At 41.8% G+C, this 25,832-nt stretch overlaps 1 protein-coding gene and 1 long non-coding RNA gene across 37 annotated transcripts in view; one reads left to right on the top strand and one right to left on the bottom strand.

The window, feature by feature from the left end:
* Positions 1–25,832, bottom strand: part of LOC127071595 (uncharacterized) — a 205,251-nt gene that overhangs the window by 21,975 nt on the left and 157,444 nt on the right. The window lies entirely within an intron of this gene.
* The window catches only part of LOC127071589 (CUGBP Elav-like family member 1), a 253,175-nt gene that overhangs the window by 73,739 nt on the left and 153,604 nt on the right, over positions 1–25,832 (top strand). Inside the window, exon 1 of one of the 36 annotated variants that reach the window (XM_051011042.1) lies at positions 11,008–11,271. The exons of the other annotated variants lie outside the window; for them this stretch is intronic. Coding sequence (XP_050866999.1) covers positions 11,174–11,271 — 98 coding nt within the window. The 5' untranslated portion in view covers positions 11,008–11,173. Of the gene's footprint in view, positions 1–11,007; positions 11,272–25,832 lie in introns of those variants that run through there. 36 annotated transcript variants of the gene reach the window in all.

Genomic DNA, 25,832 nt, shown 5'->3' with positions numbered 1-25,832 from the left:
TTTAGTTGCAATTTGTTGACACAATCGCAAGGAGACGACTTAAATTATTCCCAACGTTGACCCACTTTATTTGGGTTTAAATGAGTTTATTATCTATAACATCTTTAGTTTTCCTCGTCTCGTTAATCAACGAAATGCTAACATAAATACGCTAGACATCAAAATTCATACTCGGTAAATAATGCATGCTTGATGATTTCTCACAGTTTCGTTTGTTTCTGACATTTATAGAAGCCCGAGGCAGATTCTGCTGGCGTAACGAAGGAATTTACGGTGAGAGATACGTTGCAAAGAGAAAAATAGAAATTTTTTATTATATAGTTCTAGATATTTCTGTCTTTGCACATATGAGATAATATCTATCTATCTATATATATATATATATATATATATATATATATATATATATATATATATATAGATGTTTCATAATCTTGTATAATAATAAGAGAAAAAGAGAAGGAAGAACGGAGCTTTCGAAATATCATGACAAAGCGTGGTTTACCAGTTTATACTAACCGTTCCATTGTAACCAACGTTCTCTTTCTCGTTCCTTCTCTCTACTTAGAAAGTCGGAGGAAGTGTGCTTCGTCTCGCGTATGCTCGCATTGAGTCTAGCAAATATATGCGGAAAGCCGCGAAGATATATAAGTAAACTGTCAGAAGCGCGAGCGCGCGTAGGCGAGTAGATATTTATGAGGAGCACGCTCGGAGAACGTAGAAACGCGCGTGTCTCGCTACATGTCAAATCTCTTCTCTCTCTCTCTCTCTCTTTCTCTGTCTCTTTCAGTCGTTCCTTCTACTCTTCTTCTTCCTCCTCTATATCAATCTGCTTTGCTGAGAGAGCACCGACTCTTGCTGATCGAGTGCGAACAGGAAGACGTACTTTAAGTATACGCAAAATCAAATATTAAAATACTTTGAAAGTTCCCAAGAAGCGATAGGAAGTAACTAGAAGGAGATCTTACGTTGCTGATAGGGTTTAGTGTGTCTTATCGATCGACGAATCCGATAATTAAGTATTATGAACTTTGCTCTATCAAGCGATTAATAATATATTATAAAATACAACAGTTACTTGATATATATATATATATATATATATATATATATATATATATATATGACATTAAAATTCTATCCTAATTTTCTTTCGATGTATATCGTTATGTTTCCCGAATCGCGAGACTATCGTTCCGAAGCGCGAACGAAGCCGGACGGTGTAAAATGACGCTCATTTATAAATTTAGTCCTAGCACGACCCTTATTTGGGTCAACGCATTTATATCCTTGTGAAAGGTATTTTCTTTAAAAGCCCGAGTGATAAATATCAAATAATGTAGACATAACTCGAGCGGTTCCATGGATTAAGATCAAATTGCAAGAAAAATCGAAAACGAGATCGTTATCGATAAACGAATATCGTACGATCAACTCGGAAAAATTCTATGCACGTGACATTTGCACGCGCTTTGATAACGATAAACTTTATTTAGTTCAAATTCTTAATAGCGAAAAGTGTTTTGTGTGTAGAGAGTATCTCGTATTCTATTTATAAAACTATGTTATCCGCGAAGGGAATTTATTGTTCGAAGGTTCAACGTCTGAAGATACACAAAACAATCTGAATGCACACAGAAAGTAGTTATGGAGTAACGAACTTGTACGGAAGAAAGATATCGTTAACGAAGAAGCATAGAAATCATAGAATCGTATTTGAGAAGATGTTCCGAACAACGAAACGAATAATTTTTTTTTAAGTATGTCTTTCGCATAATTATCGAGGAAGAAATAGTATCACGGATAGTAAGTAACGCGTCAAAATATTCTAATTGAGAACGCTCAAGGATACTTTTTGAAAGCGATGAGGCATCTCGAGAAGTTCGGCTCTTGGCTCGTACGCATGCATGAAAGCCACTATGATTTAGCCGTAAACTTAGCCGAACACACGAGCCAAAGGTAGGAGAAAATTTACGCGACGTGTTCGCGAGCAGAAAACGACGAATTCCAGGATGGAGCATGTACGTATATTCTCTCTCTCTCTCTCTCTCTCTCTTACACACATACATATATACTTTACTTCTCTGCAGGAAGTTGGAACATCGTCGTCCTCTCTCTGTCTCTCTCTATCTATCTTTGTCTATCTTTCCCTCTATCTTTCCCTCTCGCTTTCTCTCTTCTCATCGTCGTCTGTATTCACACGAGAGTCAGCCGAATCAGAACTTTCCGGACGACGAACGACGTAACGTTAGCTCGACGTGAATGGACCGTATCCGTGTTGAGAATGTAAGGGAAGCGTTGGGAAGAGCCGACGTCGTCGGAATACACATTCGACTCGACGGCGACTTCGAGAAAGCGCACGAAAAAAAGGGATGAAAAGCGCCGACTGGAGAGAGAGAGAGAGAGAGAGATGTACGCTCATTGCCGTGCAACAAGTGTCGCGCTGCGTACGTTCTCTCGTTAAATTTCTCGTTAATTCCGATGATCGTTTCTTACTTACGCGTTCGAGAATGTTACTCGAAGAATCTTGCAAAAAGAAGTAAATTCGATGGAGAATTTGTTAAGGTTTCTTCCTCTCTCTCTTTCTCTCACTTTTTCTTACTTACTCTTTTCTCGCAAATCACTGACAATGTTGCTCGAGAAAGAAAAAATATACCTTCTCTGTCCGAGTAAAAATATTCTCAACAATACCGGCCAGTCGCTTTTTACGATCTGCAATTCTGTACAAATTATGTCGCGGAACAACATGCAAGGAATTTAATAAAGGCGAGGGACGGTTGTTGTATGCTCACGACGACCCCATTCTGTTCTAGACACTCACGTCCTTGTCCCGTAGCTCTGCAAAAGAAAATTCTGATTTCCGCGTGTCTCTCTTTCTCTCTTTTTTCTCTTCTACGTATATACAACCTTTACACTATATCGATATTACCTTTCTCTTTCTCTTTTTCAACGTCTCTTGGCGCACGCGTAAAAGCACGGACTATATACTCGCGTATTATACGTAGGTATGTACGCGTCTAGATAGATGCGTGGCGGGGAGAGTAAAAGACTGCTAAACTAGCTGCAAGTGACAGTCGCCTCGAGCGTTCAAACTCGTGGCGATTCAATTCCTCGTGGCGGACGTCGACTTCTGCTCGACTACCTACAGAAGTCCCTTTCATCCTCTTCCTCTATACGCTGACAAGATAGAGAGACCGAGTACTCGCGATAAATATTCACGGAAAGCCACACAATTCTTAACTCACCTTCATCCTCGTACCTTTCCGTCAAAAACTTTGACTTTCGTTGCTGCATCTCGTTACTATTTCTATCTCACAATTTTCTTTGCAGAATTACGTCTCGATGCTGACGACGCGATAACGAGGCTGACATTTATATATATATATATTTTTTTTTTTTTCGACAAAATATATATTTCCTACATAGTTCTGCTTGGAATCGAGACACTAGGTTTTTCGACTATCTTTTTTCGTACGAGGAAAAATGCATCAAAAGTGTCAAATACCTTGTTAGATGTCTCTTTTCTTGACTCGAGCCACGAAGCATTCGTTCGAAATAACGCCTAACGCAGCTACGAATTAATTTAACGGCTCGACGTATTTCGAGTTACACGGAGTTCACGGTGTCTCGCGTGCGTGTTCTTCGATTATTCGCACGGTTCCCAGTTACCACGGCATTTTAATTGGACATTAATTATCTAGTCTAATTAGTATGATAGTAATCAGGATATAGTCGAAAATGGGCGTTAACGATCGAACGATTTATTAGGATAGATCAAATCGACGAGGGCGATTGTCGTCGAGCTCGCGCCAAGCTACAAATATTTTCCGTCGCGTTTGCACGCTTGACCGAAACGTCGCTTGCAAAATTAATCGAGCAATTCGTTCGAACGTCTCTGATCTTTGGCGAAGAGAAAATAAAAAATCGAACGATTCATCGAGAAATAATCGTTTTTCATTGTTAGAAAATAATTCGATCTCGTTTAGTCCGTAATATCGCGATCGAGGAGGAAAAAAAAGAAAAGCGTCGAGTATCATTTCGATGGATGGCTTTGAATCTTCTTAAATCTTGATTCATCGAACGCGTCATTATCGGCGAGAAAACGTAACGGCAATTGATTGGGGCTCCAGTCGATGGGCTACAAAATACGCTTGAAAATCCAAAGTTACGAAAGCATCTATTCTTGTTCGGCGCACAAAGGGGCGCGCGAAGAAAGCGAAGAAAGTAATTTCGGAGCGTATGTAGGTCGGACACATTGGCTCGTGCTTTTAGCGTCTAGCACGAGTTTTTCGTTCGAGAACGATCTCCTTTGCCGTCCGTAAAAGCGTCGTCCTCGATCACTTCGCGCTGACACCTGAATTCTTTGAGCGTACGTCGAGCGATCTTAAAGTTTTGCGGCCCACTAACTCGCCTTCCACTACTTTCGAAGATTAATATGTATAAGAGAAACCTCTTTTTCTTCATCTTCTCTATCTCTCTTTTTTTCCTTTTTCTTTTTCTCACGATTCGGTCTTTCTTTCGTTATTTTTTCTTACAAGAACAAACTACTTTCTCGTGTAAGGATTTACAGACTCTTATCGACTTGAATAATTATTTGTCATTAAAATCGAACGGTTTCCCTCGTAATTTATCATCGGATTAAGGAACAACGAGAAAAATTCATAGAGCGTCTCCTTTCTAAAATTATTGTCGCCGAAATAGAAGATATGATTTAACGCAGTATTCTCGATGAATCGGTCTATAAAAAACATTGCCCATTCTATCGAACGAAAATAGTAAGGGCAATGAAATCAACGTTTCCTCGTGAATGAACGTCGAGTCTGAATTTGTGAATGGATCAAGAAAGTCGGAGGCCAGTAATAATCGCTAAAGTTCGTGACGAAACGCAACGCTTTCCTTTTTCATAGAAACGTCGTGGAAATTATTGATCGTTCCTTCGTTGAATTTCGTTCACAAAATCCAATTATGCTTGACGCGTTGGCACGACTATTTCTCGTTTAACAACGAACGATATTACACGTTGATTGATTCAAGAGAAAAAAAGAAAAAATCGAAAACAAGAAAGAGATTGAAGGGTTCCAACAAAAAAAAAAACAAAAAACAAACAAAACAAAACAAACAAAAAGAGAGAAAAAAGGAGGAAAGCTGGAGGAGTATAAAAGGCTTATCGAAAATAATCGAAACGCGACACGCATCGAGGTGGCAAGGAGGGGAGGGGAGCGCATAATAAGATCAGGAAGCACAAAGGAGCGAGAAACAGAGTCTCGCGCCCTTTTTCGTCCTTTCAAAGGGGCTAACGCAGGCATTCCATTCGAAATCTCCTTTATATCTCCTTTCGATTATACCTCTAACTTGCTGAAACCTTCCTAAGGGCAAACGTTATCTGGATTCGCATCTCTCGGCACGAGAGATTCGCCGGCGGTCTCATCCTATCCGCAACAAAAAGGGTCGTTGCGGCCTACGATAGGTCGATATAGTATAGGGAAAAAGAAGAGGGAGAAGAGGTAAATGGCGGAGGAGACGCGCATAAGGAGGAATGTTTTTCGTGAGCCGTGCGGAGGTGGAGAAGGAAAAGAGAAGTTAGGGGAAGTAAAAAGGGAGAGGGAATCCGAGGAACTGTACACATCGCCGAATCACATATTTCCAATTCAATCTGCCTTCGGTTGCCTGGCGGACGAACGAAACGATCGAACGAAAAACCATTATTCTCTCCCGCGAGGAAGGAAAGAAAGAAAGAAAGAAAGCGGCACGCGCGTAGAGTCGAAGGAAGAAAGAGGAAAAGACGACGAAGGAGGGTCGGAGAGTCGATGGTGGCAGGAACGGAGACAGGGAAGACCTCGGGTATCTACCGACGGAGAAGGAGTATATAGCGAGAGAAACGAATCGGATCGAAAGTAGAAGAACGGCCGCTGGCCTTACGGAAAATGGTGCCGCGATAGCATTGTCGGTGTAGCCCCGACCACGAAATATTACCGGTTATACCTAAGCCCCTCTTACCCTCTTGCTCCGCGCGGTTAGAAGGGTGCAGCCATCCGCCGATAATCGTACCGGATATGTCGTAGATCTTACTGGTAATATTTACGATCTCTTCGTGTCCTCTATCTATTTGCTTTCTCTCCCTCCCTTTCTCTACCTCCCTCCCACTCTCTCTCTCTCTCTCTCTCTCTCTCTCTCTCTCTCTCTCTCTCTCTCTCTCTCTCTCTCTCTCTCTCTCGATTCACTTTTTATTTTGCTTGTCTTGTTCATCGTCGTTTCATGATTTACACTTGGTTCTTTCCTCGAAAGTTCGAGATGGATCTATACGTTGCGTTAGAAAAATATCGTTGTCAAATTGAAAAAGCTATTGTTATAAGAGAAAAAGAATTCGACGATCGAATCTAATCGCAAGGAATTCGAATCAGAGTTATTTTGGAGTCACAAGAAAGTGACAGTGGTAACAGAAAAGAGTATGATCGAAGTTCGGCTTGGTCTTGATGCCAGCTAAGCTTTAGCCTCCCTCTTCCTCTCTATTCCGTAGCTCTCGAAGAAAATAAAATAGCCCTCATAGATGGTGTCCATTTCATATAAGCGGATCAAAGGGTAGCCGGTTGCGTGTGTTCGTAAGCACGGCGAACCCACGAGAGTACGGTCGTCAGAATTTTTTTTCGATTATCGAAACGTATCGTTTTTACCGATTCCTCTTTTCTCTCGACTCTCGTTCTTTTTGAAACTGCTCGTTCCATCGTTATCCGACCTAGTTTCCATCACAACGTATTTTCGCCCTCGAAAATTATTTTCCACTGTCTCCGAATACCACGACTATTATCCTTTATCACTCTCTCTTTCTTTCTCCCATTCCATCTCTTTCAATTCTCTTCGCAAGCACTCCGATTGATTTATCCGTTCGTATACCCGCTAACTTTCTGCTCATAGAAAAATGGAAAGAGAGATACAATGCATTTCGTTCCGACTGCAAGTCAAACTTTTAATGACTGACACGAAAATGACAGAAAAAGAGTCAAAGCTCGTCGGTTATAAAGAACGTATCTTTTCTGATGCGTTCGCATACATCGGTATACTTCATTTACTGATTCCTTCGTCGAGCCACGATTATTAGTAGTCACTTTTATTTATCTTATTTTTTAGAATTACTTAATATCCTGTAATTCGCAATGTACTCGACAAATCCACCTTACGGATTCTACTGTTTTTTTCTTTCTGAAAGTTTCGTTACAGCGCTTGAATTGGTATAGCATCGTAGAAGGTAAGAAAATCCATCTCCAAACGTAAAGGAAACTTAGATATATATTTTTCAATTTTATTATCGCCTGTCGATATCTTGATCGCACCCACGTAAACTATAATGGCCCGTCGATAAACGTTAGGCTTTAGATTATCACACCGATATTCTTTTCGTTTCTCTCTCTCTCTCTTTCTCTCTCGCTCCTATCGCACACGACGATTTCTCTTCGACGTTCGTCGACGTGCCTCGAGTCTTCTCCCCATTTTTCCGAATCGCTTTCGTTTCCTCTTTTCCCCTTATATCTCATTTTTGCGCGGTCCGTATTGTTCGCCACCGAAACAGCCTTCAATAACCCATTCCATTATTCTTTCCTCGTCCGAACTTGATCGAGGTCCCTCCCAGACATTTCTTTCCTTGCCAACCACCTTGAATTCTATCACGGTGAGACCTAAAATTCATTTCATTCCTTCTTCGATTGGAAAGTCGCTTTTGTGAATTCAGTTAAATGCTTTGGACTCGGTCGAATCGACGAGAAAAGAAAAAAAAGGAAGAAAAAAAAAATATTTGCATTGATATAAATATCGCTTATAGATCGGTGGATACGAGTTTAAAGGTACGAAAAAAAAGAAGAAGAAGAAGAGATAAAAAAAAGATTCTAATACGAAACGTGTGTCCTACCATCGAATCGATTAATTCCAAGTAAAAACATGTTTTATCCGCGGTCTCTTAAAAGCGCCGAGAAATAGAGAAGCGCGAAATAAAAAGAATTGCGGAGAAAAGTACAGACTTTTTTTTTAACGATAAATGCAAAAGTATTATTAGTTCTCTTAAATTTCAGCGCATACACGCAAAGGTACTTTATCGAAGTAAGCCCTCTCTCTTTTCTCCCTCCCTATACGTTTTCACAGAGAAATTATTCGGCGGACAAGTACCTCTGATAATCAGCATTATTCCGTTGGTATTCCCTATCCTCTCTCTCTTTTTCTCATTCGACCCTTTTCTATCTATCTCTCATTCCCTCGACCCATCTCTATTTCTCGGTTATCCGACTATCCATTTTTTCGCGTTCGACCCCGATCCTCTGCATCGCGAATGTGTTCTCTCAGAAATTTTATCGCGGTCGAACTCTCTCTCTCTCTCTCTCTCTCATTTCTCTGTGTGACTACGCTATTCGATATGTATACATACATAGGTACATAATACATAGAAACACATATATAATCCATAGAAATATGTTTTCGTACACTTCCAGTCCAAATCTCTCACTCAGCCTTTTCCCTGGCAAGGGAAGCTCTCTCTTCCCAATCCGATCCTATACCGGGTGTTCTCTCGCACCAATATCGGCTGAATTCAACGCGTTCCGCCAGAGTTTCGCATAGCCGCCCTCCACGGCAGTAAATAAATAAGTAGGATTAGGCGCGACAGGTTTATTCTCGAACGCGCTCTCGAAGCTGCAGTAGCACCTCCTTCTACTCCTCGTTCGAGCCCAACCAGGCAAGCTTCGTGTACCGATGCGAATTTCCGTTCTTGTTTTCGCGCTACACTCCCTGGATATTTCGTTCGACTATCGTTTCTCTTCTCTTCCCTCCCCTCCCCCCTCTCTCTCTCCCGATGGGTTCTTTCATAAAAAACGGGAGTACAACGGGACGCCAGTGAAATTTCTTCCTCTTTCTCTCTTTTTCCTCTTTATCCATACTCCGCTCTTTATGTCTCTCTCTCTCTCTCTCCCCCCTCCCCCTTCCTTTCTCGATGTCCTACGATAGCAACAGGGTGTACGATACGGACGGAGCGAATTTAACACCGGTTTCCTCTCTATTTCCTCGCTAACGCCTTTGTTTTCTACTGGTATTAATTTTCAGTCGACCGTTCGGTCGGTTTCGCTTTTCCTATTCTTTCATCGTTACTTTTATGTTCTACAATGACGGTCTATGTCTACTACGTTGAAATTCCGTATGTATATCAATTTCCATTAATTGAAGGAAGATAATCGATCGGTTACTTGAAAATAGTTAATTGGGTATGATCGACAAATTTTTATTTATCGTCGTCCATCCTTCGAAAACAACAAGCTATGCTTTCTCTCGATGGAAAAATGGTTTGTTTCTTTTTAAAGGGAGCAATGGGTTTTGACGAAGCGACGCTTTAAGCCAGCGACCGGTTGGTTGGATCGACGACAAACCGTTTTTAACGATCGCTGACGAGCATAAAATGGTGTGCCGGATATACGATACGTTAACGAGCATCGTTGGCATGCGTGGATTATTGATTTACGATATTACGAATGAAAGTTAAAACCATCATCGAAACGGACGCTTTTTCTACTCTTCGCGTCGAGATACGCCCGAAATTATTTGCGATGTAACGTGCAAACGGTAAAAAATCAACGAGCTGCTATTATTTGTTTAACGGGATGTTCGCTTTATGTAATTCAATATATTTATATATATATATATATATATATACACGCGTAATAGATATATATTTGACCGAAATATATGCAGGTATATTCGAAAGAGACTTTTCATTCGTTTTGTCGTTTTTAAATATAACCACAGAGTTCCTTATGCAATCACTATCGCTAAAAGGGTTGCCTCGCTATAACTTTTCATAGAAATAGAGTTTTTCAATTCTGTTTGATGTTCCGCACGAGTCATAACGTTTTACAAATGTGTGTACGTCTGCGAGTAAACTTTTTTTGACTAGAGCAAAAAATTGTATAAAATAAATATAACAAAATTGCACGGACAATTTCTACGTCATTACGGAAATTGCTACTTACAGTTTCGGATTGGTCGTTTAAAAATATTGAACAAAATGTCGTCTATTTAATTATGAACACTTTTATGGTGAAAAATAAGTTGACAGGGTCAAACCGTTTCCGTTGAGATCTTTGTGGAATATTTTTAGAAGACGTGAAGTTTTTTTTTGTAAAAAAATGACGTCCATTCCGATGTAAACGTTTTGATGTCGACATACGGGAAATACGGCGGTCGTGCCTAACATATTAAAGTGCAACGAGAAAAACAAACGAGTCTAGCTATTACTACGGCATCATAACCTTCGGTAAAAGTATAAAATGGTCACTTTTATCGAGTTTTTTTTTAAACGAACGTCAAAACAACGTAGCGCGTGATCTGCATTTATTTTAGCTATTTGATAAAAACACGTAAGAATAAGGCGATCTTTATAAATCGATCTCTGGTGATACTTGAAAGCAGTTAAGAGTCAGAGTTCAACGACTTTAGTCGTGACACAAACGATCTCGGCTCAATGCGAAAGTACCGAGAATTCTAACCGTGGCTCTTTTCCACTCTTTCACGAGCTATCGTTTTCTCCTCTCTTCCTCTCTCTCTCTCTCTCTCTCCTCTTCCGTTGTCTCACCCCTTCTCATACTTCCCACCGATGTTGTTCCATCCAAGTTTATAGCCGTGAGATAACCTCGGCCAGCGACCCTTCCATTCTTATCGAGGTTTCACTATGCGCTTTCCCAAGTGCTAACTAACGAGTTGGCTCCGACGTTCCAGGCTGTTTGGTCCAGCTCCTCCTAAAAGACATTACTACCTTTCTCTCTGCGAGATTCTCGATTCTGTCCTATTCTCCTTAAAAATTCGCTACGGGAGAAAAGGAAGAAGCGATAAAGCGAGAAAGATCGAAAAAATATTGCATGTACCTACGTTTCATCGGGAGAAATTTCGAAATAACATTTTTCTTTCTTTCCTTCTCTCTTTCTTTTTCTTTTTTTTTTTTTTCGTTAGAGTTAATCATCCATGGAAAACTCGAGGTTTTCGCGTCGAAACTAACTCGAGAGAAATGTATAGCGTGTATTCGCAGCACGTTACGTGACTCGAATGCAACGACGTACATCTATCCTTAAGACGATTCGCGATATCGTGCTTTAATTTTAAATCATTGCGACCCTCGTGAAATATCGATGACGGACTTCGACGATGGATGTCAACTCCGTTGGATGTCTTCTCATCCTCGGCGAATAATTTACAGCCCATCGAAAGTGTCTACGTCTTCCCCGTTACACGTTACTACGTAACACGGTACGTATGCTCTCATCCTTCCAAGATCAAACTTGGAGAGTAAATCCCGAACTAATCGTATCGCATTAGTCGACTTGGACGGCGGATGGAAGCGTTAGCATCATCTTGCAGACTCGACGAGTTTGCTCGTGAAGCCTCCAGTGAGCTAGCTAGCCTAGCTATAACTGTTTCATAAAAGGGATTAAAATGAGGTTGCGACTGTGATTTAGCGCGATAATATGTTAAACGAAAGTTTCTTAAGCACGGTTCTCTCCAAGACGGGTTGGAACAACCGTGGATTCACTGAATTATTAGACGCGAGAAATCTGATACGTTGCAACGTTTAATCGTAAACTCGCGGCAGATACTGTACGTCGTGTCGCGTTTGAAGTAGCTCGCGTATTCACAATTTTCGTTTCGAACGTGTTTACCAAACAACTCATTCGTACCGAATTTGTAAACATTCGCGAGGCGCAACGATATATCGCAAACGATAAAGCTGGACGACGAGTATAGACGGGTACCGCGTAACCGTTTCCGTCTCTTTCAAGTTCGAAAACATTCGCATCGTTTTCTATTCGCGGATCGGATTATAGTTCTGCTGATATTTCTTGATCGGCGCGTTCATCGTGTCGTTTCGATCGCTTCGAAAGGAAATACCGGATTTGATCGGAGTTACGATTCGGCGGAGCTCCTTCTCGAATCAACGTAGAAGGGTTTTCCGCGATATGTCGTCGTCACGCCACTAGAAAAATCGACTTTAAGTCGGAGCTTGTAATCTTTACGAGGAAACGTTTAACTTCTTTCGGGGAAGCTCCATTCTCGTTCGTGACGGGAATTCGATCGACTTGGGTTCCTTTCGTTCCGTCGAAAACAATGAGCAGCGTAAATCGATGCACGTATATAGATACGTACGTTGTATACGTTTCTGCATTGTTGCCCTTCGCATGATTCATAGACGGTGATAAGCATCGTCGTAATGACCGAGTGCAGTGGTATACATCGAGCAGCTCGTTCGTGCTCGTTCGTGTTCTAATTTTAGAGAGTCTTCCATTTTCAAAGGAATCGCTTATCGTCAAGAAACTGTTCGCCGTGGATCGTACTACGTAATGATGACGTCAAAAGCGAAAGGAATTTCCGCGAAACGGAATTTGTAACTTTCTCGTATGAGACCAATCAAATTTTTACACGATACCGACTATCGAGGAAAAATGTATATTTTGTGGAAGCTCGTGAAAACGAAGCGCGTGTATTATTAATAATTTTCGCAATATCGACGACGACGTTTACGTTCGTTTAATGCGTAGAAATATTCATAACAGCGGTCTTACTTTTAGACGAACGTCTTTGAAAATTCTTTCTACGTCGCGAAATTTTTTTCGAACGTGGAGGTAATTCAACGACGTTAAATATCTATAATTTTACAATTCCCTTTACGTCCTGGGGAATTAACGATTAAAGGGGGAAAGGAAGGAAAGAAACGCTACGTAAAGATAATCTTCATAAAGAATGGAAAAAGTAATGTCCATTATCTGTTTTTCTATTAGAAAACATCTTCGTAAATCCCGAAGGATAACTTGTTTCTTTTTTTCTTTTTTCTTTTTTCTTTTTTTTCTCTCCTTTTTTTTCACGTCCGTTCGCTCGAAACACGAATCTCCTTCCTGTTTATTTCTCTCTCATTGAATGTCAACCGCGTTACATTCGTGGTATCGCAATCCTCTGTTGCCTTTAGCGTGCTAAATGCTCGCAAAAAACAAAGTCTGCTTCATAAAATTCGAGAATGCTCGGTACCGCGTACCACTGGAAATCCATGACGATGAAAAATATTTATATTTGAGCTTCCACACCGGATCAACGAACCCGGAGCTTTAACGCAAATCCTATTGCGTTTCGTAGAGCCACTATACACCACCGCCACCGTGACGCATCGCGGAGGATTTATCGTGTCCAAGTAGTTTAAAAACGGTTTCGCCCGTTAAAATCGAGAATTTCCTGAACGTCTCTCGATACGCGTATTCGTGTATTTAGTTTTTCTTGTAGAGCTCTTTCGAAAGAAGGAAAAGTTAAAAAAAAATTCGTCCCTCGAGTTGATTTTTAATAACATTTAATTGTGAATTGTCGGATCAAATGGGTGTAAGAACCGTTACGCCGCTTGTATTTCCTCGAATCTTGCGAAACGAAATCAGCTGGTTTTCAAAGAGGCTTTTATAAGGTAGAAAATTACAGAACAAAGAGTATCAAATGAACGGAAATCGTGCGTGTTCGCGAGCTATTCGAAAGGACATTTATTCGAGCGATTCTATGTCAATCGGGATTCACGAGAGAAGCAACGCCATGTATGTATCTTGATCCTGCGTAATGACAAGGCACATAGACAGCGAAATTTACGCGTTCCACGCGTCGTAATAAACAGCGCATAATCGCTCGATTCGGAGATACGCGCGATCCTAAATGCGCCATCCTAATATCGTTAATTCCGTATGAATTCCGGATTATTCCGAAAGCAGGAATAATAATAACCGTTTGATTCGAGCGCTCTCTCGAACGCTGCGATCGTCTGGTATAGCTCAGAATTACTGTGTTCTTGCAAATAGGAGGATATTTAAGTAGGATAAGTAAACCAATCGATTCACTTTCGCGTTATGCGACATAAATAATATTTCCTCGAAATCGAAAATCTTGGCCGGAGAAAATATACAGTTTTGTGCAATCGTGTATTTCCCGAGCGCTGCTTACGAAGAGAAAAGTTCCGATAGTTGAAAAAAAAGAAGAAGAGAAAAAAGAGAAAAAACCACAAGCGATTGGTCAGTGCGACGACGAAAGAAACCAAGGCCCGTGGAAAACGAATCGTAACGCTAGGAAGGTTGCTTTTTCCTTGGGTGCTTTGGGATTTGGGATTAAACGACATTATTCCAACCCTCCGACTTTCGCCTCGTAAATACGTAATTCGAGCGCGTACGAAATCTCAGCGGTCCCACAGGTGGCGGCGCCGTCGTTCTATCGTTTGGAACATCGACCAGCGTTAAAACTCTTTTTGGATTAGAAACATGTACCGGTCCCTAGAATTTCGAATCAGGCCTTTAAGCTTTCACGATCTTCCCGATAGTTTGCTCTTCTCGTATTTGATGGTAAATTTAGAAACGCGGAGCGGTAGGTAAAATTACATTAAGAAGAATTCAATTTTATAATAATTCTTATCAAATATTACACTCAAGACGGATGTTATAAACGTTTGTCCGTCTTGCTCGATTTCTATAACTTGGTTATTTCACCATTATCTACTTACTTTAAACGTGAACGATTAAAACGAGGCGAGTGGGGAAAGAGGAAATTGCGAAAATTGCAGTTCGTTCGATTCATTACTAATCCATTTTCGCGTTAATGCCCGATTAATTAATTCATACTTTCCGAGAATATTGTTTCGAACGTATGCGGCGACAACGTTAGTTTTGCACGTTGCTATCCCTTCTGTTTTACGAGCGTACGAACACGGCGTTCGGTATTTCGCGTATAAAGGCGCCGAGGAACCATTGGCGTATCCCGCGTTATACGTACAGAAGTTACAGGCACTCCGAAGCATTGTTTTCGGAAACGGTCACTCGGTGCGAGACTGCCAACGTACGTAGTAACGTCGACTCATACAAGTGCCAAGTATCGTCGGCAAAGCGAGAAACGCACGGTTCGAGTCGCGTTTCTCGTTCGTACCACGTGCTGCGTCTGTGGTACGACGCTCCCTAATTTACGATCGTCCTACATTCGACGTAGACGTTTGTAACGGTAACACCGGTTAATTGGTATCACGATTAATATAACCGGTGTCGCCTATCTCTCGTGTCGCTTGCTTCCATTAGAACGTTGACGTTTCCGTTAATTTTCGGACGTTAGAGACACGTTTTAACGCGCGATATTAAATCTTAATGCGCGAATTGACAATGTCGGTGGAAAAAGAGAATCGGGTAACGTTTAACGAAAGATAACAATTTTGCTAATTGTTTGCTACGAATCGATGGAAACGAGTTATATGAATGAAAGTAAAAATAAGAAGTAGATTTAAAGATATACAATAATATTTGCACGCGAATATATTCCAACGCATTAATTATTCGTTTCTATTTCTACCAAGAAGAATCATAGCGCAAAATTTTCTCTTCGACGCGACGCGACGCGACGCGACGTGGCTATAAAGTCCACAGATAGAAGGCTATTATTTCGAGATGTTCTTGTCGCGTGATTTATAATCGGCAAGCATTTGAACTCATAGACGAAAGTTCAAGCTAGAATTTTACGTCTAAATGTGACTGGATATATTTACGTACAGTGTTAATAGTTGACACGATTCAAGTATATTGCACTTCCTTGTTCGATAAATATTTCGATCTTCTCGAACGGATTATTACTTCTTAGACGTTTCCAAGTAATTCGAATATTTCAACGCAACCCAGATAAAAATTTCTCTCGTCATCAAAAATACTCGACAAAAATAAAAAGTCCTTCGACGTTCATTGTCTGTCAAGTGCAGACAGTAAGCGAGAGAGAATCGAAAATTTAACAGTAAGCTCGACTTCTCCGTAAAGCGGGTCACCGGTCGCTGAGCTTGCGGTTATTTATGACGTACCTCGCGTGCTTTTTTGTTCGCTACGAGTACCTACGATAAAGCTCTATTTCTCTCTCTCTCTCTCTCTCTCTCTCTCTTTCTTTCACTCGAGCGCAGCAGCAACAGCAGAGTAGCAATGACATCGAACTTTGAAAATCCCTGGACGAGCGGAAACCACCGCCATTGCTGGCGTCCGCCCACGATAACCCATCTCGACGAATACATCGACCCTTAGATTAAAACATCGACCGGCACACCACTCGAAACTCTTTCCCTCGCCACCCTTTCACTACGTCCCTTTCGCCTCTCTTCTCCATCCGATCACCCGTCCCATACCCTTATTTCTAGAGCGACGGCTCTTGGCGGATTAAAACGCGAACATGATCGCTATCGAGCGAGAGCTCGAAATCAAGGCCGGCGCGAGAGGACAAGAAGTTCGAAGGGCCTATTCCACGGTATTGCACGAGTCTCTTCCCACCCACAAAATCGACGTTTCTCGCTCGTCGTACGCCCTCGAATTTCGCTTACACGTTAGGTACTTGGAAAATTGGATCTTTGCACGGTCCTTCATACGCGATTTTACCAGAGTTCGTTACGTCGCGGCTACCGTAATTCCATACCGATCTTGAAACACAAAAATATATTTATCGATCTTTATCGACGAAATTCCATCTCGTTGGATATATGCGAAAGTCTTAACGATATAACGCGACATACACACGTACGTGTAAAGTCGAAGGGGAAGTAATTCCAAGATAATTCAAGACAGAACTGCTTGGATCATAGGGGGATGTACGCGACGGAGGGGTAGAGAATCCCTTTTGACGCGAAAAGCTCAGTCGAATGTGTGCCGTTCGTTGATAACGGGTTTGGCGACAGTTCGGCCGTGTTTCGCAAAATCCAGAAATCCGACTTTTCAATTTCAGGCGAAAGTCTCCTCTTGTCGAGGGAAAAAAATTAACGCTACCTTCCATCCGAATCTAATTCGAGAATCGCTAACAACGATCGACCTTCGACGCGATATCGCGCGTCTTTCGTGTTTCATCTATCGTCGGACGAAGGATATTTATATTAATCACACTGTAAAAAATTATACGAACAAAAAAATCTTTTCGCACGGCGCAGACAAAATCGATTAATAACGGATATGTTCCTCTCGCTGTTTTCCGATCAAAGTTTCAATTTATTTTTAAAAACAAAAGTATTTTATTAAAAGTAAAAGATAGAAAAATAATATTCCTTGATTCTCGAACGAGTCCTCTCATCGTGCAACGGGAAAATAAGAATAATAGTGAACGAGCCACGCGAAGGATCTCGCGTTGAATCGATCGTTCTCTCTCGGAATAAATATCGAGAGCCGTAAAGAGAGACTCGGAGAGAGGGTGAAAATTCAAGGAGCGAGCATCGAGATCGTAATCCATCGGGCGTCCGTCCAGCAGAAAGGTAGACATGCTTGAACGTTCTAAGGTTCCGGAGTCGACCTTCCGGTATGTCCGGTTAGCAGCGCGCCTCCAGACACAAGAGTTGGTATGCGAAGAGGTGGCGAGGGAACGGTATAGCGAAGTGTTTGAGGAGAATGTCGATAGATCGTATGGCTTCCAGACTGATCTATTTGCTCTACATGCTATCGAGATACCTTAGCAATCGTCGATGTTTCTTTACAGAGAGGAACTAAAATCGGCAAAGTCAACTTTCATCGTTGTACCATCCTGCTACGTGATCTTTTGGATTCGTTATCGAAACTCGTTCGACGACGCTCGACGAAGTTCGTCTCTTTGTGACGATGCCAGAAGCGAAGCCTTTTGTATTTTTCACTCAATGGACAGGGCTTACCTGCTTTTCCGACGTGAACGTGACTTTCGCGCGACGTCCACGCGATACTAACCTCGAAGATTCTCTTTGAAAGGTGAACGGAGTTGCGGAGAGGGACTTGGCGTCGCTTATCGATCGTATCGAGAGCGAAGTTTGAATCGTATTCGTTGGTACTTAACATTTTCTTTTTTTACCCTTTCGTCATTCATTCTCTCGTTGATTCGACGTTGATTTATTCGGGAGAAACATCGAATGACGTGTAACTGTATTACTATTTTTTTTCACCATTATCTCCTACTTTTCAATTATCTACGGAAAGGAACCCTCGCGATCGTTACGTTTCCTGCTCGATCTCGTTTAGAATTCGTCACGTATTACGAGCGGGGTTCGTTCGTTATCTTCGACGTTGGCGATAGCGCGTAAGAAAAGTGTGATCGATCGTTAATTCTACAGAAGATTCGTAGCGCGTAATAAAGTTGTCTTAGAGGAGGCGAGGGTGCTCGAGAAACTCGGCACGTCGTGGATGGTGACAGAAGAGGGGTTGAGAGAGAGAGAGAGAGAGAGAAAGAGAGAGGAAAGGAGGAAAAGGGTGAGGTAGGAGGTAAGGCAGCTCGGATACGTGTGCAGAGTTTCGCAGCGCGAAGGTCCGTTGGAGACAGATGGGGTAATTACCGCGAGGTGTGCCGATAGCATGGTCCAACGAATCCGTTCGACTTCATGCTCGTCAAGAGTTTAGAGAGGATCTAGTCTCTTTCGTTCTTTCGTTTTTTTTTCCTTCGCTCGAAACAATCGATACCTCAAAGAGAACGGAAAAAGAAGTTTCTATTATTTTCTTCGTCGTCAACATCGGCGCTTTAACGCGATCGGACTTGAAAGTTCAACGTATCGATTTTATTTAGATCGAAGAAACGATCGACAGTTTATAGGAATTCACAGAATTTTTCTGTATTTCATTTAACTTATTATTTTGCCCATACACAACGTAGGGAACAGGCATCGAATATCATCCATTTCCATTTCCCACGTTGACAGCTACCTTCGAACGAGTTATCCGCAGCATTCCAACGTGTCACGCCAAAGACACGAAACTCCCAGAGGTGACGTACACGCGGCACGAATTATTAAGGAGCCTTGCAATTAGTGGCTACTCTACTAGTTGGTTGATCGCAATATGCGGTGAGTACTTCTGGGGATTGAATTCCGGTATGGTTAAAGGACTGCGAAGGTATAACGTTTGCCTATTGAAACTCCGCTTCTACCTTTGACTATGAATTTGTGATAGGATGTACGAAAATCCTTGCGTTACTTCGTAACTTTCTTTACAAACGAGAATAAATTATATTTGGGAACGCGTAGACTGTGATTTTTTTCTACGATCTCCATAGAACGTGGGTCAAAGATTTCGTAAGATGGTACCAGTGCTTTTACTCGCAGATCGAATTGCAGCGAATCGATTTCCTATGCCTTCCTGTAGATATCGTTTTTCTCGTTAGATCGTATAATAGGGAAAAGTACGAAATCGAAATTCCTTCTCGATATTTCAAAAGATTCCATTCGAACACTAGGATCCGCGAAACAAGGCGAAACGTACGAAAGATAGCGAAGTCGCGTCGGTCGCTCTGAGAGGAAACTATTCTCTCTCTCTCTCTCTCTTGCTCCCGATCCTTTGGAACTAGCACAGGCAAGCAGGCCGATATAACCGTTGGAATCTGAATTTACGATCACCGTGTCCGTATAAACGCGGACGGTAATCGTATTCATAAGTATGCTTATGGAAAGCCGACAGTGTGGTAATAAGTAGAAGCGATGCTCGTGGTAGTAGTCGTTGGAAGTACAGCAAGGGGGCAGGTGTCTTCGATCTCACGACTGGTGTTGGCTGCTTAAAGGACTAAGAGAACGTAGGACGATATCTGAGGGAAAGAGAGAAGGTACGACGGAGAGATGGGAAAATGTCTCTAGTGTGTACTCCCTACCAGTCCGTACGTGTGTGTATATAGACTTAAACGTAGAGAAGCGAAAGAGATAGAGAGAAGGTATAGGCAAAGAGAGAAAGGTAGTTGAAACCGTTTGCAGCAAGTTGGCAAATGCACGCGGTGCTAAGTCGCGTATGTATACGTGTGTACATACAAAGGACAAAAGCAAGGCTGGCGCGCGCGACCCTTGATCACCGCATAAATTAGCCTCTGTTTAGTTGTAAACGGACCGTCTCCGTTGTTTGTTACGAATGAGCGCACGTTACCCTTTCTCTCACCGAAACACACACGCGTATCATTTCTGCGTGGTATCACTTTTCTCGATCTATTAAACGCGTTTAGCTTTGTTGCGTATCTCCAAAAGATCTAGCCTGCAGGCGTCATTATAATTATTTCGAGATCGTTATAAAGGAAATTTATTCGTTCTCACGCACGTAGAAATCCAAAAGGGAAAGTAACCGGTGATCCATCATTTGGATCGATCGGTAGGCGTCATCGATTCGGCCTAAAAACCTTGTCCACGTGAAAACAGTTGTGAAAAGTCGTGAAAACAATTTTGCTTCTCTCTATTACGGGAGAATCGAGCTTGCCAAGTGGTCTCTCTATCATCGTTTGATATGTAATATATGCACGTGCGGGGGTGGTCCAAGAGGGTTCGCTGAGAGACGAGGTGGAAGTTGGAGCGTACCAACCGTACCATGGACAATGTACCTGGCAGTCGGCCAGCGTTACCAACCCAACAAACCTGGCCATTGTCCGAATTACGTCCACCCACTCTCTATATCAAGACCCCACGGCGTACGAGCTTACAGACCGGAAGAGTCTCGATCCTAAAATTTCGAGTTAGACGCTCGCACGCACCGCGATTTACGCGCTCTCCTGATTTATTCGACCGGGCCTCGTTCCGACGAACGTTTATTTCATTTTCCAATCTCTTTTATTTATTTTCTTTTTATCTTTCCGTGTATTTTAGTATTAAAAACCATTACACATCGATCATACGTTGTTCTTTCGATACATCAGATTTTTCCAGCGAGAGAAAGCTTTTTACACGAGTACCGTCCATGATACATTAACAGGCACAATTAGGTAACCGAACGTCCATTGAAATGAAATTTTAATTCTCTTTTCCCTTCTCTCTTTATCTCTTTCGCTTTATCTTTATATCTATCTATTCGGCTCCCTCCCTCCCTCTCGTCGTCGTCGGTGCGAGCACCGCTTGATAATGACTCTATGTTAATTTCCCGATGACGAGGAATCCCGGTCAACGGTCGATGACAACGGAATCGAGATGGTAGGGAGTGAGAGAGAGAGAGAGAGAAAGGGCGAACGTGGTAACGGTGGTGGCGTGTTGGTGGATGACGAGAAGGGAGGAAGGGCGAACAATCGTGCGGCTTTTTGCGAAACGGTCCGTGGGGATCATTTTGTACGGCTAATGGCCTTTCACCGACCGTAACTTTATTCGAGCGTTTTTACAACTATCAGCAAGAGAGTTCGTTAATTAAAATTTTGTACATGCGAGCGTTGCCAATCGAATTTCGAAAATGAATAAGCCTGGGGACCGAAATCACGTGTCGATGGAATCGTTTTTGTGTCGGTACACATATGTACATGCATGCAGATATATCTCCATTGATCTTGTTCGAAAGAGACAAAGTTCGAAAGTTAAATTTACGAAGTAAAAGGACAAAGTTCGATAATGAGGCCAAAGATAAAATGTAGAAGAGCTATGTGGGACGATGGCGTCCACGGTTTTTCCCGATTCTTTCTGGGTCAGAATTCGAACGAGTTTGATCCATCGGCGAGAGAAAGACAGATAGACGGAGAGAGAGAGAGAGAGAGAGAGAGAAAATATCATTAGAATCGTAGCCTTCAATTACATCGACGTTCGAATAGTCGTTGGACGTCGCAACTTGTACCCTGCAGACAGAGAATTAACGAGTCGACGCGGTAAAATTCTCGTCGAGAATCGTGATGTACGACGTACGTACGCTCGTTCCTGGGCAATGGCGCGAACGAGCGAGCCCTTTTACGAACGCACGTTGCGTGCGAAGGAGGGTTGCACAGCGAGAAAGAGAGAAATATAGGCGGCTCGCATTAGTTCGAGAAACATGACGCGATTCGGTACGCGCGATGCCACCGGCAGTCGACTCACGTCGAAGCTATTCGAATCGAAGCTGACAAGTAAATTAAGAATCGAAGCGAGAACAGCGACAATGTCCTTCTATATCGAAAATCGATCGACTCTTTTATTTCGCGAAAGTCAAAGATAAAGGAGTCACTTCGAAGGTCGCGATATCTTTCTTTCCTTTTTCTCGTTCGAAGATATTGTGATCTGATATTCGTGGCACCGATTTAATCGTTTTCCCAAAGGCACGACGGTACATACTTACGCGTACGCTTGAAAAGGCAAAACGATTAAATCAGCGTGAAACGTGAGTTCTTATCCTTCCAACAGCTTCTTGCTTCCTTTCCACGAGACATCCTTCCAACGGCATATACGCTTTTTCTAGGAAGAAACTTTTGCGGTAGTTCGCCAAACTATATCCGTATTATCCGCTACACCATAAAAGTAGAAAGTCGTTTCGAAAAGTGTAACTTGGGTCACTGGTGAACGACTTTATCTCGCTTCCCACCCGTTCCAACTTCCAAAAGTATAAGGTGTCGTCTTCCTCGGTCTGCCCAGAACACGACGGTTTAACGAATCTTAATTAATTAATTAAGTAATGAACTTACTTGGAAATTATCGGATAGCACCGAGGTCTCTCCTATTCGCTTTCTAGAAACTTGACAGACGTCAAGCCTGCAAATATATCGGTTTAGTTCAGCGATACGAACTCATGCTCATCCTCCCTTACTTCTACGTTCGCTAAAGAGGATCCGCATTGTTTCGTCGTTGTTATTCCCTTGCCTACTAGTTGTCGTTGATACCAGCGGTTAGGTACTCTTGTAGCATTTCAATGTGAAATTTGGATTCGAGCGAACAAAGTCGCTTCGCGAAGTCAATACCGTTTTCTTCGAACGAACTTCTCTTCACCTTCGCGATCATACTTTTTTATTCCATCTTGAACGAACAATTAATATTTATTTCGAAAAAACTCTCTTCTTCCAATAATTAATTTCTTTTGTTTCAGGTAAGTACCTTTTACCTCGCCGAGTGAGAAAATGTTCCTCTATGAAATATTACTGAACGTAAGTGCAACTTTAATGATTCACTATACACCTTACATCGTGTAATAAAAACAAACATATTCACGTTTATGCGTTTACCTACACTCGAAGAGAAGATACCATTTCGAATAATTAAAGTACCTACTTCTAGCAAAACAGTATTCCCATAATAAGAGTACGATTTATCAAACACCGAATGGACGTACGAGAGAACGATGTTTGGATAAATGAAGTTCTGCCGTAGCTTTACCGCATATGTAAAATCTGCTAAGCTTCCCAAGTACCAAACGCTTATGTATTATTACAAGCACTCTGCGACTAATTCGATATCAGAGAAAATTTTGTTACGGCCACGTCGAGAGAGACCAAACGTCGTAACGGCATCGTCAACGATGCTCGCAATTCGCATGATACTAAGAAATAATGAACCTTGGAGAAAAGGAGAAGGAGAAAGAGAAAGAGAGAGAGGGAAAGAGGGGCAACGATAAGACCAAGCGTTAAAAGCCGTCCCAAAGAAAATGTCATTTTCATGACGTTTGACGACAGGGGAATAAAAAAGAGAGAAAAAGAGAGAAAGGAAGAGGAAGCTCGTGTTGCGTCTGAAAACGTGGCGAACGTTAAAGTAATGAATTTTTACGCTGCGACACGGTAATATTATTCGGTAACGCACTTCCCTTGCCACATGCCATTTTACGAGCTCGCTTTGCAGCACGTTACGCGGACGCCTTGAAAAATGGATTTCATCGTTCGCCCATGGCGATACTTATGTATACAGTCGAGCTCAAAAGTATTCGCGAAGTAATACTGTGTTCTCGAGGTTCGAGTAACCTTATAACCCCGATCGAGCTTATAAAGTGAACGATACTTAACGTGGGTACGTCTTTAACGGTTTTTGTTTTATTTGCGATAAATCGGACACGATTAAATAAAAACTCATAAAAATTCATCTGACAGTATTTTTATTGTATCGTCATATCGAATTTTATTTAACGTGGCGAGTTGAATACCTTTTTTATTTTGTGTTTATTTTTATATGTTTCGAAGGTTTATCAATCGTTACGTTGTATATTTTTAAATAGAACATCGAATAGTTCGATCTTTCCAATGTTTCCTTTTTACGGTAATAAAGTCTTTCGCGCGATGTTTGCGATCGACCTGATTTAATTGAATTTTTGAAGGGAACTGTATAAACGCGTATACATAGAAATATACGTATTGTTTGTGGAAGGTACGAGTGTACAGGTTCCTAAAGCTCGAGGCCATAATCCGTATAGAGTTAAGGGTGAGAATAACGACGTTAGCGTATCCACGAAATACGCTTCGACTATACGATGTGAGGGCGCTTTAACTATCCATTAAGTCGTCGCGTTCTTACTCGACCCGATTTTACGCGCGTTTAGATCACGAATCTTATTGGCGAACGACGTAGATCTTTTAAAAAGCGATTCGAAGGAAAAATTTCTCCTTTGCCTCGGAGTTGGATCGTAGCTTTATGCAAAGGATAGAAAATGGACGAATTTTTGGGCTAGAAACAACTGCAATCGATTTTTAGTAAACCGTGTACCGAGTTTACAGAGAATACACGAAGATTCCTCTGTCTCTCTCTCTCTCTCTTTCTTTTTCTCTTCCTGTCTCTCTTTGTCGAACGCTTGCGTACGTCGAACGACGATTTTATTAAATTCCGATGGCGCCTCATGGAATGAGAGAAAAGGCTTTTGTATGTCCTGCGTTCCGTTTGATTCCAAGGGGACGTCATAAAAATGAAAGGGCCCTCTCGGTTTCCACAGAATTGTGTGCATACGCGCAAAGAAAATTAATTCAAAGGTGCTGTAGATATAAAAAAGGAATATTACAAACTAGTACAATTGACATCCGGCTGTGACAAGCGAGAGTAAACAACACGTTTATCATTTTTCATTTACCTTTTATCTGTCTCTCATTATCATTCGTCCGTTCTTACCTTTCTTATCGTATAGTCTTCTATTTTTCTATTATTAAAAGAATGCATCGAGTTGCTGTCAGCGTTAATACTGTTGCACGATCGTAATAAAATATTACACAAATGCATACTCGTTTCATTACCATAAAAGTCTAAGCTTAACGCATCAAAGAGAAAAAACTTCGAGTCGAAGTAATGCTTGGTAAAGATAATTAAAAAAAAGAAGTAATGTTGGGTCAAAGGGTGAAGCAATTTATAATAGGTTACGAAGCTGCCAGACTTCTTTTCTTTTCCCCCAACGTCTCTCTCTCTCTCTCTCTCTCTCTCTCTTCGTTCATTCGCTGTTGTTCTCTTTTATTACGGAAACAAACGCGATGTCATTCACCGAGGGAAATGACCGCGTTGCAGTCCGAGCTGGCATTTTTCTTCGAAGGTAGCAACCGTCAGAGGGTGGCTTGGGTGGAGTTAGACGGGGGTAGTAAGGACCGTCGGAAGTACCGGCCAGAAATACCATAATCAAGAAGAAACTTGCTTGCCCGACTATACTTATTTCCTCGGCGAAGAAGTAACGGTGCCACTTAGCTGGCTGACTTTAATGTTTACGCGTAAGAACTTTGGGAAGGGCTCAAGTTTTAAATGTTTCCTTCGTTAATGCCCCAACTAAAACGTTCATAACTTCTCTCTTCGTACAACGAATCGTGGTCAACCGCGACGCTGTTCTCTCTCTCTCTCTCTCTCTCTCTCTCTCTCCTCGCTCCCTTCTTTCGCTTTCGTCTTTTTTCTCTTTCCATTTACCGTTACCCACCGTCAGGCTATGCGCGATAAAGCCACCGAAAATATTTTCCTCTTCCGTATGTTATAAATTGCAATTACGTCGCAGCACCGGATATTCTGAAGAAAAACGAACACGTCATCCTTGTACTTGACCAAATTTAATACTGCAATGACATTTTCCATGTAATCTATCTCCCGAGAGTACCAACAGAATCGGTCGCTTTGGAAAATATCAGAGATTCCATTAATCGCAATCATTAAAGACACTTTCTGCGTACTTGAGATCCGACCGAGAGGAAACAATTTCTTTATCCTCGTT

The sequence above is a fragment of the Vespula vulgaris genome, chromosome 22 (genome assembly GCF_905475345.1).
Source record: "Vespula vulgaris chromosome 22, iyVesVulg1.1, whole genome shotgun sequence".
NCBI classification, from domain to species: Eukaryota; Metazoa; Arthropoda; class Insecta; order Hymenoptera; family Vespidae; genus Vespula; species Vespula vulgaris.
The sequence above is the reverse complement of the archived record's forward strand: the minus strand, read 5'-3'. Positions and strand labels throughout refer to the sequence as shown.